Source organism: Dama dama, chromosome 33 (genome assembly GCF_033118175.1).
Source record: "Dama dama isolate Ldn47 chromosome 33, ASM3311817v1, whole genome shotgun sequence".
NCBI classification, from domain to species: domain Eukaryota; kingdom Metazoa; phylum Chordata; class Mammalia; order Artiodactyla; family Cervidae; genus Dama; species Dama dama.
This window is the reverse complement of record NC_083713.1, coordinates 54,687,651-54,706,229: the sequence shown is the minus strand read 5'-3', so window position 1 is coordinate 54,706,229 and position 18,579 is coordinate 54,687,651. Positions and strand designations below refer to the sequence as shown.

General features: G+C 36.5%; 1 protein-coding gene across 1 annotated transcript in view; it reads left to right on the top strand.

Moving 5' to 3' along the window:
- ARHGAP15 (Rho GTPase activating protein 15) overlaps window positions 1-18,579 on the top strand; it is a 678,501-nt gene that overhangs the window by 459,196 nt on the left and 200,726 nt on the right. Inside the window, exon 11 of the mRNA XM_061135692.1 lies at window positions 15,753-15,830. Coding sequence (XP_060991675.1) covers window positions 15,753-15,830 — 78 coding nt within the window. The remainder of the gene's footprint in view (window positions 1-15,752; window positions 15,831-18,579) is intronic.

The following is an 18,579-nucleotide window of genomic DNA, read 5'->3' as shown; positions in this document are numbered from 1 at the left end:
TAAGAAAGCCAACGTCAGTGCTAGTTCTAAGCACTTATCTATATATTTCTCTTTGTAGAAATCTTAGAATCATGAATTACAGTGGTTTAAACTGTCCAGGTATAGTTAGAGCTTCTAATTAGGGGAAATGATTGTCTTTTTATCTCTATTCCACTGACTTATATCTCCAAAACTGGGTGTGATTTGTCCAGTAACTTGTGAAATATTTAAATTTTGAAGTTTTTACTGTATTGCCTAGAGATTTGGAATCTGATATCATGCATCTTAAAGCATCTTTCAGCTAAACTAGAGATACAAGATAGAACATTCAAGGACATAGTAGATTTATGATAATCTCCCAGTCTTTTTCAAATGAACCCTTGGGAACACACAACCGTATTATAAAAAAGAAATGTAACCTATGACAATACTTTGGTAATAAAGTAAATATCATTATAGTGATTTGTTCACAAAAGTCAAATACACACACACACACACACACACACACACACATATATATACATATATATATACACACACACATATGAAACTTGACTGTTTCAGGATATAACGTGAAATTGAATATATCCCGTGATGGTGTTTTCTTCTAAAGTTGACTACAGAGCTTATATACCACCCTGTGTGTATTGCCTCAATGTGTCATATGTGTGAAAATATTAGAGATTGCAGGTGTTGTCACTAATGCATGACCAATGCATGTCATTAGTGCATTGTTGCTTCAGAAGATGATGATGCTATGGCTCCATTGCATCTGAGATATGTACTCTTTGTTCTTTGCTGTGTCCCTAGTGCCTGGGACACTTTTGCTATACAGTGAGCACTTAATTGATACTTGTTAAATTGCATAGAGAGGCAGAGTTTACTAATTCTAACTTTCTATCTAGAATATATTGGAATTTCTCTGTCCTTCCATTTAACCACAATTTAGCATGGGTCCTTTTCCAAACAGGAGTATTATGCATTAGCCCCATGTTTCTGTTTAGCAGAAGTATTAACAATACCATTCTCAATAGTTTATCTTGTATTCTCAAAAAGAGAACAGCAATCTTATTTATGTTTCTTGAGAGAAGGAAGTTCCATTTTTTTAGCCTCATGCATTGTCATGGTTAGAAGCATCTTCTTTGACCGGGAAAGAGTCAAATGACATAGAATTTCTCTGAAGTTTGGGAGAGCATCAAGAAGTTGCAAAGAACCATCTTGTCTGTGATTTAAACAGGACTTGGGGTCCTGATATGCTTAAACAGTCTTGGAAGTATCGTTCCTTTGTGTCTGGAATTTGGCTTCCCTAATCCACTGTAGAAGTAGCAGCCAGAATGGGCTCTGTCTCTCACCTGAACGCTGAGCAGAGCCAAACCATCAAAACCCTCCAGGAAGTGGCTAGCCAAAGGGTCTGAATTAGAGGCACCTCCCCAAAGAAGATCAAAAGTTATGCTGCACCAACACAGAGACACTGAGAAATGGTTGAATGTGTTCTAAATTAAACTGCCCTGGTGGTGAGCAGAGATCTGCCAAAATCTTTCAATTAATCACTTTTACCTTCAGGGCAGAGTTAGGCCTAAGAGTATTTCAATAGGTTTTTATTGGAACAGGGTTATTTCAGATATTAAACTATGTTGCACAAAGTAAAAATAATGTTATTTTTAAGTTGCTACTCTTGTTAAATAAAAGTTGGCAAGCATTCTTGGGGCCTGTATTGTGTCTGTGTATTTGTGTATGTGTGTGGCTTTTTCCTATGCCATAAGCCTCACTGATTTAGAAAAGTGAACAGCCATGAATTAGGTGGTAAATATATTCATATAATCATTTTCATTAATAAGATGTTATAAATAATAGAAGAAAAGTTTTAAGTGTCTAATTCTTTACAATACAATTGATATATTTTTTCCTACATCTTCAGCAGTAAGTTAATTAGAATCACCTGCATTTCCTTGGGTGGACACCAAATGGATTGCAAACAAAAACATTAAAATAGCTGCTGGAACTCATGTCATACAGATGACAAGATTCACAAAAAGGACAACAAGGCACTGAAAATGTTCGCTTTTCAACCAGTTTTAGAGGAAATTGAGCTCTTGCAACTTCTCTGTAAAAGCTGCTTGTAAGTGTTTTGCTGAAAGGCTAGAATGGCTTTGTTTCTGATCCCTTGATGAGTGAGAGAAATGTTTAAGAAAGATCACTTTACAGAGAGATTCAGGCTGAAATGTGATGACTGTGATTCAAGCCAAGCCAAAAATTACAGTTCAGAATGAAAGGGGAGGGACGTGGTTTGGGAATCCATTTTCCCACATTCCTGAATCTCAATCATCCCAGCCAATGTTTAAAAAAAAAGTCCAATGGAAAACAATGAGGTCACTTTGTTTAGATGTTTAAAAAAATAGAGGTGGAGGGATTGAAAAAAAATGAGGGCATATATATAAATTTTAGATCAATATCCATTTCAAGTATGATGGGATCAAAGGCTAGACTTTATATAACTACAATGACTTCATCACAGAAGGAGCCCTTTTTCAGTGTTTTCTTCTTGTTTGGGTTGGTAAGGCTTTTATTGCATATCTTTAACTTATAAGAAAGTTTGTTGCTAGAATTTTAAAAAGAAAAAAAGAATACACAGGCACAGTTTACAGATTACTCTTCCATAGCCCCCAAGCATTCCTTAGAAATGGCATTTCCAGGCAGCTTGTTTTCTATTCACAAGCCTGCTGTGGTCATGTACTCCTGTCTGGACCTCAGGTTATGTTGGCATAGTGAAGTGAAGTGAAAGTCACTCAGTCGTGTCCAACTCTTTGTGATCGCATGGGCTATACAATCCATGGAATTCTCCAGGCCAGAGTACTGGAGTGGTTAGCCATCCCCTTCTCCATGGGATCTTTACAACCCAGGGATCGGACCCCAGTCTCCCACATTGCAGGCGGATTCTTTACCAGCTGAGCCAGCAGGGGTGCAAACTACCAGATGATAATGGCTGACCAGGTTAGACTTATTTATTTTGAAGAAACACTCTCAGTCACAGTACCAACGGAATGATTTATGTCTATCAGCATGATCACAGCATAACATAACAATAGAACTCAGACCTACAAGAAACTCAGAGGGTGATGAGATGAGCCAAATACCAATTTCAATCTCTATATCTTCCAGACACGAGATTTTCCTTGAAGACAAATGCTCTCAGTTAATAATATCAATACTCAGAATCATTGGCCAATATCTGTCTTCAAAACTAAAATTTTTTTAAAAATAAGTATCTAAGAGAGTTTATTAAAGACTATTTCTAGGTACTTTGTTTTCTACATTCTAAAAATCTTTTCAGGTGGTTCAGTTCAGTTCAGTTCAGTCACTCAGTCTTGTCCGACTCTTTGCGACCCCATGAATCGCAGCACGCCAGGCCTCCCTGTCCGTCACCAACTCCCAGAGTCTACCCAATCCCATGTCCATCGAGTCGGTGATGCCATCCAGCCATCTCATCCTCTGTCGTCCCCTTCTCCTCCTGCCCCCAATCCCTCCCAGAACCAGAGTCTTTTCCAACGAGTCAACTCTTCACGTGAGGTGGCCAAAGTACTGAGTTTCAGCTTCAGCATCAGTCCTTCCAGTGAACATTCAGGACTGATTTCCTTTAGGCTGGACTGGTTGGATCTCCTTTAGTCCAAGGGACTCTCAAGAGTCTTCTCCAACACCATAGTTCAAAAGCATCAATTTTTCGGCACTCAGCTTTCTTCACAGTCCAACTCTCACATCCATACATGACCACTGGAAAAACCATAGCCTTGACCAGATGGACCTTTGTTGGCAAAGTAATTCAGGTGGTTATTTTTAGTCTTATCAAATCAGAGATTAGGATTCCTAGTGAAATTTCACAAGCATACTCAAGCTCTCTTGAGGTTCTTCTTACTTTGAGTTTATTTCCAATATTATTCAGGTCATGAGATTGGTATAATTCTGTAAGTTATTTATTTACACCATCCTTCAGACTCATCAGGCTTCCCTGGTGGTTCAGAGGTTAAAACGTCTGGGTCGGGAAGATCCCCTGGAGAAGGAAATGGCAACCCACTCCAGTATTCTTGCTTGGGAAATCCCATGGATGGAGGAGCCTGGTGATCTACAGTCCACAGGGTCCCAAAGAATTGGACACAACTGAGCGATTTCACTTTCACTTTCAGACTCATAGAACTCAAATTCTCAGCTGACTTTAAAAAGATACATAAGACTCAATGAGTTAAAATAAGGGACCACACTTGGGACAGCATTCCTAGACTGGCATTTCATTTTACCCAGATATCAAACAGGGCATACAAATGACTTCCATCTATGTCACACTAACCATACTGGAACTTTTTCCCCTTGTCTTTTCCATTATTTAATAGTTCATAAGTTAAAAGGTAGACTTCCCTGATGGCTCAGATGGCAAATCCATCTGCAATGTGGGAGACCTGGATTCAACCCCTGGGTAGGGAAGATCCCCTGGAGGAGGGCATGGCAACCCACTCCAGTGTTCTTGCCTGGAGAATCCCCATGGACAGAGGAGCCTGGCAGGCTACTGTCCACAGGGTCACCAAGAGTCAGACATAACTGAGCAGCTAAGCGCACACACACAGGTTAAAAGGTATGATTTTAAAGGCAACTGGTCCAGCAGTAAGTCTGAATGGAATATGAGTTGCATTGAATGTATGGAGGTGATATGCAAAAATAAGCCTAATGCATAAAATGAATCTGAGCAAATGGAAACCAGGACCTAGCCCTCGGTCCTCATGTGAGTTTTCACAGGACTTTTCATATCCTACTATCTATGTTTCTAGTTGATAATGGTATGCCTGTTCTCTGTGTGTGTGTTCAGTCGTTCAGTTGTGTCCGACTGTTTGTGACCCCATGGACTGTAGCCTGCCAGGCTCCTTTGTCCATTGAGTTTTCCAGGCAAGGATACTGAAGTGGGTTGTCATTTCCTACTCCAGGGGATCTTCCTGACCCAGGGATTGAACCCATCTCTTTCATCTCCTGCTTTGGCAGGGAGATTCTGTACCACTACTGCCAACTGGGAAGCCCATACATGTGCATTTACAATTATGAGACAATTAGTGAAATACTATGGCAAGAAGTATAAATACAAGGGAGAAATTCCAGTAGTGAGGAATGACAGTGGACGATGATATGGATGTTTCTGTGTTTCTGGTAACATTTATCCATGAATGGAGGAGCCTGGTAGGCTACAGTCCATGGGGTCACAAAGAGTCAGACACGACTGAGCAACTTCACTTAAAGAATTCAGTGTGATTCTTCTCTATGTGTTGAAGTATTCAGTATCCAATCTTAAAAGAATTGACTATAAGGGAAATAAATGGTTTTCCCAATTTTTTTCAGCAATGTAACTCTTTACAAGAATACTTAATAATAAGTAGGACAGCTAGCTCTTCCTTCCATACACAATCCCTAAGTATTAACACTGCAGATCTTTTCAAGGCATAAGTGATACAATATGGAATGAGTAAGAAATGTGATCAGTAACACCCTTAGTACTTGGGATATTTTATCCTTTTCCAATTTTAAGTTCATCTTCCCAGGCTCTCAGGCTACCTAAGACATTAGGATTGCACAGAATAGCAAATATGACATGATAAAAAATATAGATAGATAGATGATTGATAGAAAAATGATAGGTAAATGATTGATAGAAAAAGAATTTTTTGCTGGTTAAGAACCAGGTTGGCAATTAAGGAGATACAAGTTCGATCCCTGGTAGAGAAAGATCTCCTAGAGAAGGAAATGGCAACCCACTCCAGTATTCTTGCCTGGGAAATTCCATGGACAGAGGAGACTGGCAGGCTACAGCATATGGCGTCACAAAAGAGTCAGACATGACTTAGAGACTAAACAACAATAACAACATAGGCTGCAAAAACAATATAAAATAATGTTTTATTTCTTATCATCACAGTATCTAAACAGTCTTCTCAAGGGAAAAAAACACCCTTCTCTTGGTGACCTCTCTTCAGTCTAACATGTTTTTTAATTTATCAACAAATACTGTCTCTTTCATATCTTAGGAAGACAAAATTCTTCTTTTCCATATGAATCCATAAAATATCTGGTAGATGAAAAACTTATTTCAGTCATGAATAAGTAACCTAAAATGGACTGCTACCAAAATCAAACAAACAAAAACATAAAGGAAAATTGATATTAAGTATTTTGTTGTGATATTAAGAAGGAAAACAAAAATTTATTGCAACAATTGTCTTTATGAAAAAAGAATTTATTACAGAGATACAAGGAAGGTAAGAAAAAATCAAAATAAGATAAAAGTTTAAAGGAAAAAGGGTTAAAGCATAAAAAAGAATGAAATAATGTCATTTGTGGCAACATGAATGGACCTAGAGAGTGTCATACTGAATGAAGTAAGTCAGACAGCAAAAGACAAATATCATATGATATAACTTATATGTGGAATCTTCAGTTCCGTTCAGTTCAGTCACTCAGTCTAGTCTGACTATTTGTGACCCCACGGACTGCAGCACGCCAGGTCTCCCTGTCCATCACCAACTCCTGGAGTTTACTCAAACTCATGTCCATTGAGTCGGTGATTCCATCCAACCATCTCATCCTGTCATCCCCTTGTCCTCCCGCCTTCAATCTTTCCCAGCATTAGGGTCTTTTCAAATGAGTCAGTTCTTCACTTCAGGTAGCCAAAGTATTGGAGTTTCAGCTTCAGAATCAATCCTTCCAGTGAACATTCAGGACTAATTTCCTTTAGGCTGGACTGGTTGGATCTCCTTGCAGTCCAAGGGACTCTCAAGAGTCTTCTCCAACACCAAAGTTCAAAAGCATCAATTCTTCAGCACTCAGCTTTCTTTATAGTCCAACTCTCACATCCATACATGACTACTAGAAAAACCATAGCTTTGACTAGATGGACCTTTGTTGGCAAAGTAATGTCTCTGCTTTTTAGTATGCTGTCTAGGTTGGTCATACCTTTTCTTCCAAGGAGCAAACATCTTTTAATTTCATGGCTGCAATCACCATCTGCAGTGATTTTGGAGCCCAAAAAAATAAAATGTGACACTGTTTCCATTGTTTCCCCATCTATTTGCCATGAAGTGATGGAACCAGATGCCATGATCTTAGTTTTCTGAATATTGAGTTTTAATGTGGAATCTTAAAAAATGGTTATTTACAAAGCAAAAAAAAAAAAAAAAAGGACTCATGAAGCAAATGAAAGAGAAAAATACACCAAATAAAGCAATCTCAGTAATAAAAGGAACATTGTGAAGACCATAAATGATAGTAGAAACTTCTGATGACAAAGAAAAATACAGGAGTGAGAAAAAGATGAGGGGTAATCTGATCCTGGACCCTGTATTAACATATTCTGCCAGCATTAGATTTAGAGACACATAATAAGTGTTTTAAATATTCTTAATTTTTCACACATCTGTCATTTAGATTATTATTGAAAGAAAATTGTTATATGGCGGTATCTTTGCAATCTAGTGCAACTTTTGTTTTCGGCATTAAAAAATCTCTCTATGAAAAATAACTAGGGCCCCCACTCAGATTTCCAGACCAAGAAATCATGTCTGAATTCACCTTCCTCAAAGATCATCCCAGTGAAATAAGAGAAAATGCATGTTGGAAAAGGAAGAAAAAAAAAAAAGTGGTGCTAAAAAGAGAAAAAGTGCCATCAGCAACCAAGAAATAAAAATTCCAGGAAGACAGAAAGCAGATGGGATCGAACAAGTGAACATATTAAAACAAAAGAAGCATCATTCCCAGACACCATTATTAGGTACAGTTCCTGCCAGGGATGTCCTAAAAAATATCCAACCTAAGAGTTGACAGGAAAAAAAAAAGAGCAACAACTGGCAAGAGGGCAGTAAGTAAAGTAATGCAGAAAATATTGGTTCTAACATGTCAAAAGCTGAGTCCCTCTCCATTTGCCTTGCACCAAGGAAGAGAACAGGCTCAACTGAGAGTAGGTTCTACAAGGACAAATGAGAGGATGCTGGCATCTGAGAAGGAAGGCAATGGAAAATGAAGTGTCTTAGGTCTTCTACAGCAGACACAGAATTAGAGAACTTTGCTCAGAAGCAAAATAGTACAAGTGCTCCATATCCCCATGGAAGTCCTCCTTACTTGGTAGCCGAAGACCTCTAGCCTGCCATCTGTGCTGTGCTATGCTTAGTCACTCAGTCATGCCTGACTCTGTGCGACCCCGTGGACTGTAGCCTGCCAGACTCCTGTGTCCATGGGGATTCTCCAGGTAAGAATACCGGAGATGCCCTCCTCCAGGGGATCTTCACAATCCAGGGATCAAACCCAGGTCTCCAACATTGCAGGCAGATTCTTTACCATCTCAGCCACCAGGGAAGCCCAAGAATACTGGAATGGGTAGTCTATTCCATCTCCAGGGAATCTTCCCAACCTAGGGATAGAACTGGGGTCTCCTGCATTGTAGGCAGATTCTTTACCAGCTGAGCTACCAGGGAAGCCCAGTCTACTATCTACTCACCACTGGTTCATCCTCACTCAGCCTGACAATTTAAGATTGGAGCCTGTTGCGGGACATAATAATAATAATAATATGTACAAATACAGAAGTACCCATGACCATCACTTATTCTAGTTAATTTGGTCTTTTGTCAGAGGAGTATTCTGATATTTGAACATCCATCTTAAAGAAGTTCTAGATGGAGTGAAAAGAAAGAGTAGGAGGAAGGATATATAATGCAAATAATATAAGAAAATGTTTTCTGATTGAAGTTCTCAGATGTAGACACATCTGAGTGAAATTTTACTTCTACAAGTTAAAGAGAAAATCTTTTTTAAAACCCTGAAGGTGAAAGAAATTTACCTGCAAAGCATCAAGAATCGACTTGATATCAAACATAACAGCAGAGATGCTAGAAGATATGGAACATTGCTTTTCAAAGTTAGAAAAATTTTGAAATTATAAAACTCAAATAAATACTTAAATTAACAATTAAATATGAAGCAAACAGTCTTTTTAAAAAATAGTTGATTTGTCATGTTGTGTTACTTTCTTCTGTATAGCAAAGTGACTCAGTGGCACTACTGGTCAAGAACCTTGTGACGCTAGTGGTAAAGAATCTACATGCTAATGCAGGAGACAGAGATGTGGGTTCAATTCCTGGGTCAGAAAGATCCCACGGAGGAGGACAGGGCAACCCACTCCAGTATTCTTGCCTGGAAAATCTGTTGGACAGAGGACCCTGGTGGACTACAGTCCATAGGGTCGCAAAGAGTCAGACACAACTGAGCGACTTAGTATGCATGCACACATACATTTCTATATATGTACATGCATATATAATGAATATATACATATCCTTTTTCATATTTTTCCATTATTATTTGTCACCATATACTGAATATAATTGCCTGTACTATACAGTATGACATTATTTTTATCAAAAACAGTCACTGAGATGGAAGAAATAAGAAAATTTACCAACCACACACGTCTGCAAAAAAAAAAAAATTCATTAAGTCTTAAAAAAGAAACCTAAGAAATAATAGTAGACTACAAGAGAAGAATGATAGTTGACTCTGACATAGAACTGCACCATCCAATATGGTAGTCATAGACCACATGTGGTTGAGTTATTTAAAATAAGATAAATAGAAATTCAATTATTTAGTTGCATTAACCACATTTCAAGTGTTCAGCAGACAGCCTTATGTGGCCAGTGACTGATGGTCTAGATAGTTAATATATAGAATATTTCCATAATCATAAAAAAGTTCTATTGGACAGTGCTTAATTGAAGAAGTAAAGAGGCCTACAATGGAAGAAAACACATAAGATCTCCTTTGATGAGATCTCCTTTTTGAAAAAAAGGTTAATGTGGGACCCAATCACAGGCACTATTTTATAAATAGTGACTAATATTAACCCATAGATAAGCCACAAAATATTTATAGAGAATAAAACAAAATGTTGTTTATTCAAGAGAATAAGCAATAATAACAAAGAATATGAAGTTGGAAGTTATGAGAGAGAAGAGAAGGGTAAGGAAAAGTAAAATGCAATAAGTTCCTTATTTTCTTATACACAGAGCTAATATGGTATATTAAGATATAGAAATAGACAAATGTAATTAATAATAACAAAGAGAAGGTACATAGATAAGTGGTAGAAACTATAGACTCTATCTTTTCTATAAGGAGTGAATAAATACCATTCAAAGTTAATAAATTAATAAACAGAAATGTGATGCATTAACATAAAATGAGTAACAACAAAAGAACCAAAACAGAACTGTTAACAGTGACTGTCTTTGGACAGCAGGATGAGGTATTTACTTAGGTTTCATTGTATTAATCTTGTGTGGGTTAATTTTCATTTTTACCAAGGTGGTATTTTGCCTCTATAGTAAAAAAAAAAAATTGTTATTATAAAGTCAAAGTTTTTCATATAAGATAAAATCATTCTTGTTTGACAATCAGAATTGTGTCAACTATTTTTAAGGTAGTCATTCTTGAAGGATGTGTATCTCACAATAAATTAGTAATAAATAAAGCCAGCAAAAGATACAGGCTAAATACAAGCCATTGAGACAGAGTAGAAATTAAATTTAGAAAGAGTTTCCAATTATATCCTGTACTCTCAGTCACTGAATTTAAAGTGTGTGATCAGATCAGTTAGCAATATAAAGTTGGAAACACTTCAATTTAGAGGAGGAAATATGTGCCTTTCAAAATGGTACAAAACCTCTCCTCATATGCATCTCTGAAACCAAGCAGGACCTTTAGAAGAACAGAAACAGAAATGGGCAGCACTCTTTGGGGGCAGTCTGGGTGTTCCTCTGCGCAGTCGTTCTTGCCAGCGGGAGAAGCCAGGAGACCAAAGTATTGCGAGAATGACTCTTTTTGCGGTAGCTCTGGCCTCCTAGGAATTAGGAAGTGCCATAAATCTCAGGAGAGAGACTGTGCAGAATTCCCAGCCCATATTTCAGACTTCAGAGGTTCAGACGCATTTTCTTATATTCCAGAAAAACAAGCAGGCTTTTTGAACCTACCTCTCTCAACCAGGCTCAAACTCTACATCTTTGTGGCTTGTCCATTGTTTGAGCTACCAAGAATGCTACCTAATCCACAGTTTGCAGCTATTTTTAACAAGCTCATCTGCATTGTTAAAAACTACCCATATTTTGGCAGATAAGTCAGTCAACTCTGGAAACAGTGTTGGTCTCTTAGATTTCCTTTTGGAAAGTGTCTAAGATTTATGGTGGGAATTACTCATGACAGCTGCATTCTTTCCACTGGGTTTAGACCACCATTTGGTCTAATAACTCCTAATTGTGTGTCTATCCTAGTCTAAGCGTCTTCAAAAAAAAAAAAAAGGTGTAGGAGGGGGAGGACTTCTGAAAATCCCCTGCAGCAATACCCAGTGATTTCTGTCAATAGTAAACACTATTTTGAAACTTGAGAGTGTCAGCTGATGAGGAACAAATAAAAGACACTTCAGTGAATGTGGATTTTTTAAGAGAATTTTTCATCAACATTACATTAATGCTGGTCTGATAAAAATAAGCATACAATGTTTTAGTTTCATTGTGTTCCCAAAGTATTTTTAGCATAACGGGCAAAATTCCTGTCAGCATTTTCAGTCAGGGTATTTTCTTGAAAGAAGTACCTCGTAAAGTGATTTTTCTCCAAACTTCACCAAGGCACAACATGTGTACCTTGAAGATATTGCTCATTTAAAAATCATAAGAGGTCTAATTATATTTCCAAAATAAGTAGCTTCCAATCCAGCAAGGATAATGTGGTCATGAAAAGGATGTCCAAATCCACCAATTTACATTGGTTTGGTTTGGCATGACTTTCAAAGTTCTTGGAGCAAAAAGAGGATGGCACATGAAACTTTGTAATTTGGGTTCAATTCACAGGACTTAGGGTTTGCCATTCCATGAGCCGTTCAAGGAAGAGCTAATCAATTACAAGACTGTACCTATGTAATTTATAACTGCTAAAACTCACTGATGTGTTCCAGATTATTTTGCAAAATGTAATACCCTCCTTTTTAATATCTGCTTTGTCATTTTCACTCTATTTATGTAATTTAAAAAGTATGATAGCAGGGGAGCATGAGCCATTCAAAGCAGGAGCCACAAATGTCAGAGATTGTTATCCTTCATAAGATATATGGTGTTGATATATCTGAATCTAAAGGGCTTGGAAGTTCTGTCAAGTTAGATTCAAATGGCATCTAATGTGTTTTGCTTTACTCCTTTATACTTTCTGGTTTCTATCGTGAGCCGCAGAGCAGTTTCTCTGCTGTGACTTAGGTCTGCAACCACAGTGGTCGCACTAGTCTGAATTATCCTCCCTGTCTCCATTCCCAGCACCCCCTTCTTTTATTCCAGAAGAAAACTGGCTTATTAATTTAGGATGAGGCTGCTTTGTTTGAACAGTATAGTGCCTTCCAATTGCTCATATGTAATATATTCAACCCATACTGTTCTTTCAAATGTTTTTGATTACTGAAGTTAAAAAAAAAAAAACTTCTACTGAAATTTATGAAAGATCAAAGGGATACTTCCTATGTAGTAACATCAAATTTCTATAAGAGAAAAAGTTTTTAGGTAGTAGGGAATTTCATTAATTGAAATTCAGTTTAAAACTCTAGACAGCAGATGCATTTCAATAACATTTAAAATAATATTAGAAAAGAAAACTTTCTAGCTTCAAAGAAAGTGTACTTGATTTTATACCTATAGAGATATATTTATTAAAATGAGGCTTAGTTAAAGTGTTTATTTGCAAAAAAAATTGTTGGAATTCAAATAATTGTATTCACTATTGACCCTGGATAAGGGTCCAACTAATTAAAACTTTTTTCACTTTATTGTAATTGTTGTTAATTGACATTTCATTTTTAATCATTATTTTAAATAGGGCTAATTTGATTTCTTTCAAAAATATATATTAAGATTTCTCATTTGGGAAATGTACATCTGCATATTTCTATTTTTCAAACTAATTTTTTTCTCAACTTCCTTCAGAGCAACTGATAACTCATGGGAAAAAATCAAGATAATTTTCATTTAGGGAAATCTTGTGATGACAAGCAGATGACCTCATTCACCGTTCATGGTTCTGAATGACCTTTGACTATTTCCAAACCAAAAATCAATTACCAAAGGCCCCAAAGTTGCCATTAATAAACATTTCTCTGTAAACAATATGGAGCCACTGAAGGTCATTTTGGAGAATAGCTTCAAAATATTTTTTGTAATGGCTACTTGTTCAGAAATATTACAGATATCCCCAGTAGGGAAAATTTTGAAAGGGAGACACTTACTTGAATGCATAAGTTTTAATATTTTAAAAAGCTATATCATTTTTTAAAAACACAGAAGTTAAAGTGAAGTCAGAAAGATTGTCTACTTGACAAAGCAAAGAAGAAAATGGTATAAAATTACAAAGTTCCGAGCACACGTACGTAAACTAAAGACCAACATAGTCCAGTGCAAAAACTGAAAATCAGATGTTGGAAAAGTTTTAACTGACTATCACATTTAAGTTGATAAGTGCGCATTGTGCTTGAAAACAGACTGGAGTTCACTTTGATTAATGGAGCTATTTTATACATCAGGAAAACACGAACACATTTGATTTTTATAAATATATGTATCATAGACATTTTTACCACATACTAATAGGTGTTCCACCTAATCTAAATTCCTCATAAATTCGTAGTTCTCAGGAAGGGACAGAGGCTTGCTAATTTATTGTTAAATTATTCTATAACTACAAAACTCACACCAATTAATACATTTGTTAATAGCCATTCAGTTTTATTGAAATTGTATACAAGTTATTACATGGAAGAATAAAACCATAGTGTGGACTAGTAGGTGGGGCACAGAGGATTTTTCAGGCAGTGAAAATACTCTGTATGATGCTTTAATGATGGATACATGTCATTATCCGTTGTCATTATGGGGGCTTCCTAGGTGGCGCTAATGGTAAAGAACCCACTTGCCAGTGCAGAAGACATAAAAGACTCGGGCTCGATCCCTGGGTTCAAAGAGGCAACTCACTCCAGTATTGCTCTCTGGAGAATCCCATGAACAGAGGAGCCTGGCAGTTACAGTCCAAAGGGTTGCACATAGTCAGAAACAACTAAAGTGACTTTGCACGCATGCATATGTCATTAGACATTTGTCCAAACCAATAGACTGTACAACACCATGGCTGAACCATAATGTAAACTATGGACTTTAGGTGTATTGGTGGTGTTTCCTCAGTTTTAACAAATGTATCACTCCGGTAGGAGATGTTGACAACAGGAGAGGCTATACATGTGTAGGGGCCAGGGTTACGTAGGAAATCGCTGTACCTTTCCTTCAATTTTGATGTAAAATGAAAGTTGCTCTTAAAATAATGTCTTAAAACTGAGTGAATAATGGCTCTGATTTATGCCATTAGTACTAGTATTACACATTATGTCAGTCTGTCCTAAGTTACTGATGATGTATTTTGCACAGCAGAAATGTTCTTACTATAAAGTACATAAAAATAAAGATTGTAAAACAATGAAGGAATTCATTTCATGTCAGTAAAGACTTTAAAAAGACTTTTTTCTGTTATACCATGACAGTAATATTTATCAGTTTATGTAATACTAACTATCGTGAATGACAAAGTTTAACAACGGTGCTATATCACCTCCTTACAGAAACTGCTGAGGTAGGTGCTGACCTCTGTGTTAACTGGTAATCTAACTAAGTAACTAAGTAATCTAACTAATCTAACTAAGTCTCTTTGAGGGCCTGGACACATCAAGGAATATGCAGTCCTGACATTAAAATTATGTTATCAACATTTCTTATTGACAATAAGAGTGTCTGAATAAGTGTTTCTCTTTTCATTTTCCTGTTTCTCCATCTTTTTCATAACCGGGTCATGGAAATAACCAGATGATATAGATATAAATAAATATGTGGAAAACAAGCGGTTGATTATCCAAACCCACTGCCAGGATAAATTATTTTGAATTATAGATGACTAGTTTTAAAATAATCTGAAACTAATGTCACCATCTTGTCAAGGATTTCTTTTTATTTTTCTCCTCTGTAATGGAGTATCCCATTACCTACAATACACTAGAGACTATCAAAGTAGTTATACATCGAGAGTAGAATTTTCATTCTGTAGTTTCAAATAATCAGACCAGTACATGTTATGCCATAGGGACTGCATGAAGAAGAAAATGAAACCAAATGGAAATGAATTGGAATCCCTAGGAATAGAACAGAATAGAACAGAATAGAATATGAATAGGAGAAAGGGAAGAAAAGGAGAGAATAAGAAGAGAAGTGAGAAAGCAGTAAAGGGGAGAGAAGGAAGGAAGAATTTTTAAGGAAGGGAAACTTCACAAACACCTTGGGTTACTTTATCTTTCCAACGAGGGCCAATAATACACATATACATGAAGGTTCTTCTGCCTACTGCACCCTCAGGTTGATTTCTGTCTTTGGGAATGAATCATAACTATACTGTGAAATTCCATGCTACCTACTGCTCTTTTATGTTTCAACTACAATCAAGTTTGTCGGTGGTTAGCTGTTACTGAGCTTAACGATTAGTTTGTTTGGATTAAAATACTGAAGACTACTTGCTCTAGGAAAAAGAAATTTGTTTTCTCTGTGAGGAAGAGATAGTATAATTATTATTTTTCTTTTATCATCTCAGTCTTCAATGAGCGAATATAAACCATGCCCTTTTGTTTTCAGGTCTAGATGTTGATGGAATATATCGAGTTAGTGGCAATCTGGCAACAATACAGAAGTTAAGATTTATTGTCAACCAAGGTAAGTGATTTCTTTACTTCAGAACTTTTTTCAAGCTCTAACAATATTGCACACTCTCTGCTGTGTGTATTATGAATATAGTTTATTTGAAGATGAGTACAGTCAAAAGGGGACTAGCTATTACATTGTGTGAAATAAATAACAAGTGAAATATGACAAACTAAAAATGAAGAGAATAATGAGTAAAAAAATAAACTAGCTTTGAAAAATGTTGCTGACATATAATACACATTTAATATATGTTGATAATTGAATAAATAAATGAACAGTGAAAAATGTAAGAGTCAAAATCACAGATGTTAGAAAATATGTAATAGGTAAGTAAAATAATAAAAATTATGAAATACACATATCATCAAAGGATTATAAACTAGAACAACAATGAAATACTACTACAAGCTTATTAGAATAGCTAAAATTTAAAACACTGACAGCACCAAATGCTGTTGCTGACAGGGATGTGGAGCAACAGGAACTCTCATTCATACTAGAAGAAATGAGAAATAGTACAACTAACTCAGAAAATATCTTAGCAGTTTATTATGAAAATAAACTTATCCTTACCTTATTACCCAGAAGTTGTACTCCTTGGTATTTACCCAAATGAGTTCAAATCTTATGTCCACACACACACACAAAAAAACTGCACAAAATATTTTCATTAATTTTATTCATAATTGGTAAAATTTTAAGGCACCCAAGATGTCCTTCAGTAGGTGAATAGATAAACAAACCATAAAGCATCCCTACAATGAAATATTATTTACTGATAAAAAGAAACAAGCTATCAAGTAATGAAAAAGCTTGGAGAAAACTTAACTGCATATTGCCAGGTGAAGGAAGCCAGTCTGAAAATGCTATATACTATATCATCTCAGCTATATGGCATTTTGGAAAAGGCAAAACTATGGAGATTGCAAAAGATCAGTGATAGTAAAGGATTTGAGGGGAGAGAGAGAAGAATGAGTGAGCATGGGGGATTTTTAGGGCCATGAAACTGCTCTCTTTAATACTGTATAGGTGGATACATGTCATTATATGTTTGTCAAAATCTAAATAATATATAACCCTAAGAGTGAACCTTAATGAAAACTGTGGACTTTAGTTAATAATAACTTATAAATATTGGCTCATCAGTTGTAACAAATGTACTACATTAATGCAAGATCTGACTAATAAGGGAAATGGTGGGGGAGTGGGCAAGTATAAGGAGGGTACATTGGAAACTATTTTCTGTTAAGCTTTCCTGTAAACCTAAACTTTCTCTAAAAAAGATGGGAATTTAAAAAATAATAATTAGGAAATGTTGAAGAAAATAAAGATTGAAACATCTTGAGATGTTATTACAGATAGCTCATAGGTTTAGAATTATACATGTGGGATAAAAACAAGACACTCTCTCCTTGTGTCCTTGGCAACTATTTAATTCTCCTATGCTCTGCTTTTTATCAGTAGAAACAGGAAGGAGGTGCCTCGGAAATACTTGTGAGAATGAAATGAGATAAGATGTGGTATTCCCTTAGAAACATAACAGACTGATGGCAGTTGTTCAGTACATCTAAGTTTCCCTTTCACTTAAAAAAGTCAATAGTGTCTCATTGCCTTCAGGAGAATTTACACAGTCTTCATAATCTGGCTCCCCACCTACGTCTAGCCAGATGCAAGCCCTTAGAATTTCTTTCACAATACATTCATAACTGTACTTCCTTATTTACATGCTGTTGTATTTCTTAGTGCTTTTGCATACACTCTTTCATCTACTTTCAATATCCTCCTATCTTTTCCTTCCTATCCCACAAACAAAAACTTCCTGTCTCATTAGATTTATCCTTATTCTTCAAGGCTCAGATTATAAATCATTTTCTCCAGGGAGCTTGCAACATTCCTTCAGTCAGAATCCTTCTCTGGGTGCCCATTATGCTGGGTAGTTAAATTTGCATTCGTACAAGCATATCTAACTTCTAAAATTCCATCTATTATAAGACCCAGATATTTAATGCCATTCTTTAAAAGAGAATTTTATCAAATGTATTCAGTGATTATATTTCAGAAGCATTACAATTTGAAAGTCTTGGATAAAGAAAAAAGAGCGTACTGGTTGAAATATCTGTCTTCTCCCTGAATCTCTATACACCTAAAAAGGTAGAATTTAAATCAGTTTTGTATCTACCCTCATTAACCACCAGTAGCTCTTGGAGCCTCCATTGCAGAGAGCTCTTAATATCTGTTGTATATTGTCTGTGTGTGTGTGTTGCAAATAGGAGAAGTATTAATACTAAGAAGCATTAACCTCTCCAGCAGTTCAGCTTGGGTTGAACCATGCTTTTAAGTGTTAACTACAGTGCTTTTGGTCAGTGCACGTGCTGCTTATTTCTGAGCATCTCTGTAACTCCCCCTGTGAGTCGGCTGGTAAAGATTCCTCCTGCAATGTGGGAGGCCTGGGCTCTATCCCTGGGTTGGGAAGATCACCTGGAGAAGGGAAAGACTACCCACCCCAGTATTCTGGCCTGGAGAATTCCATGTACTGTATAGTCCATGGGGTCGCAAAGAGTTGTACACGACTGAGCGACTTTCACTTACACTGTAAGAATCTGTTTGCTCACTAATATGTACCTTTGTCTTTCAGAATTACTGTCCTTCATGGGCAGAAAACAGAACTGAACATTACCTTATGTATTCATGTTGGTCCCATTGGCCTGAACCAGAGTACCCCCTCCGTGGATAAAAATTGGATAAAATAGCCCCAGCT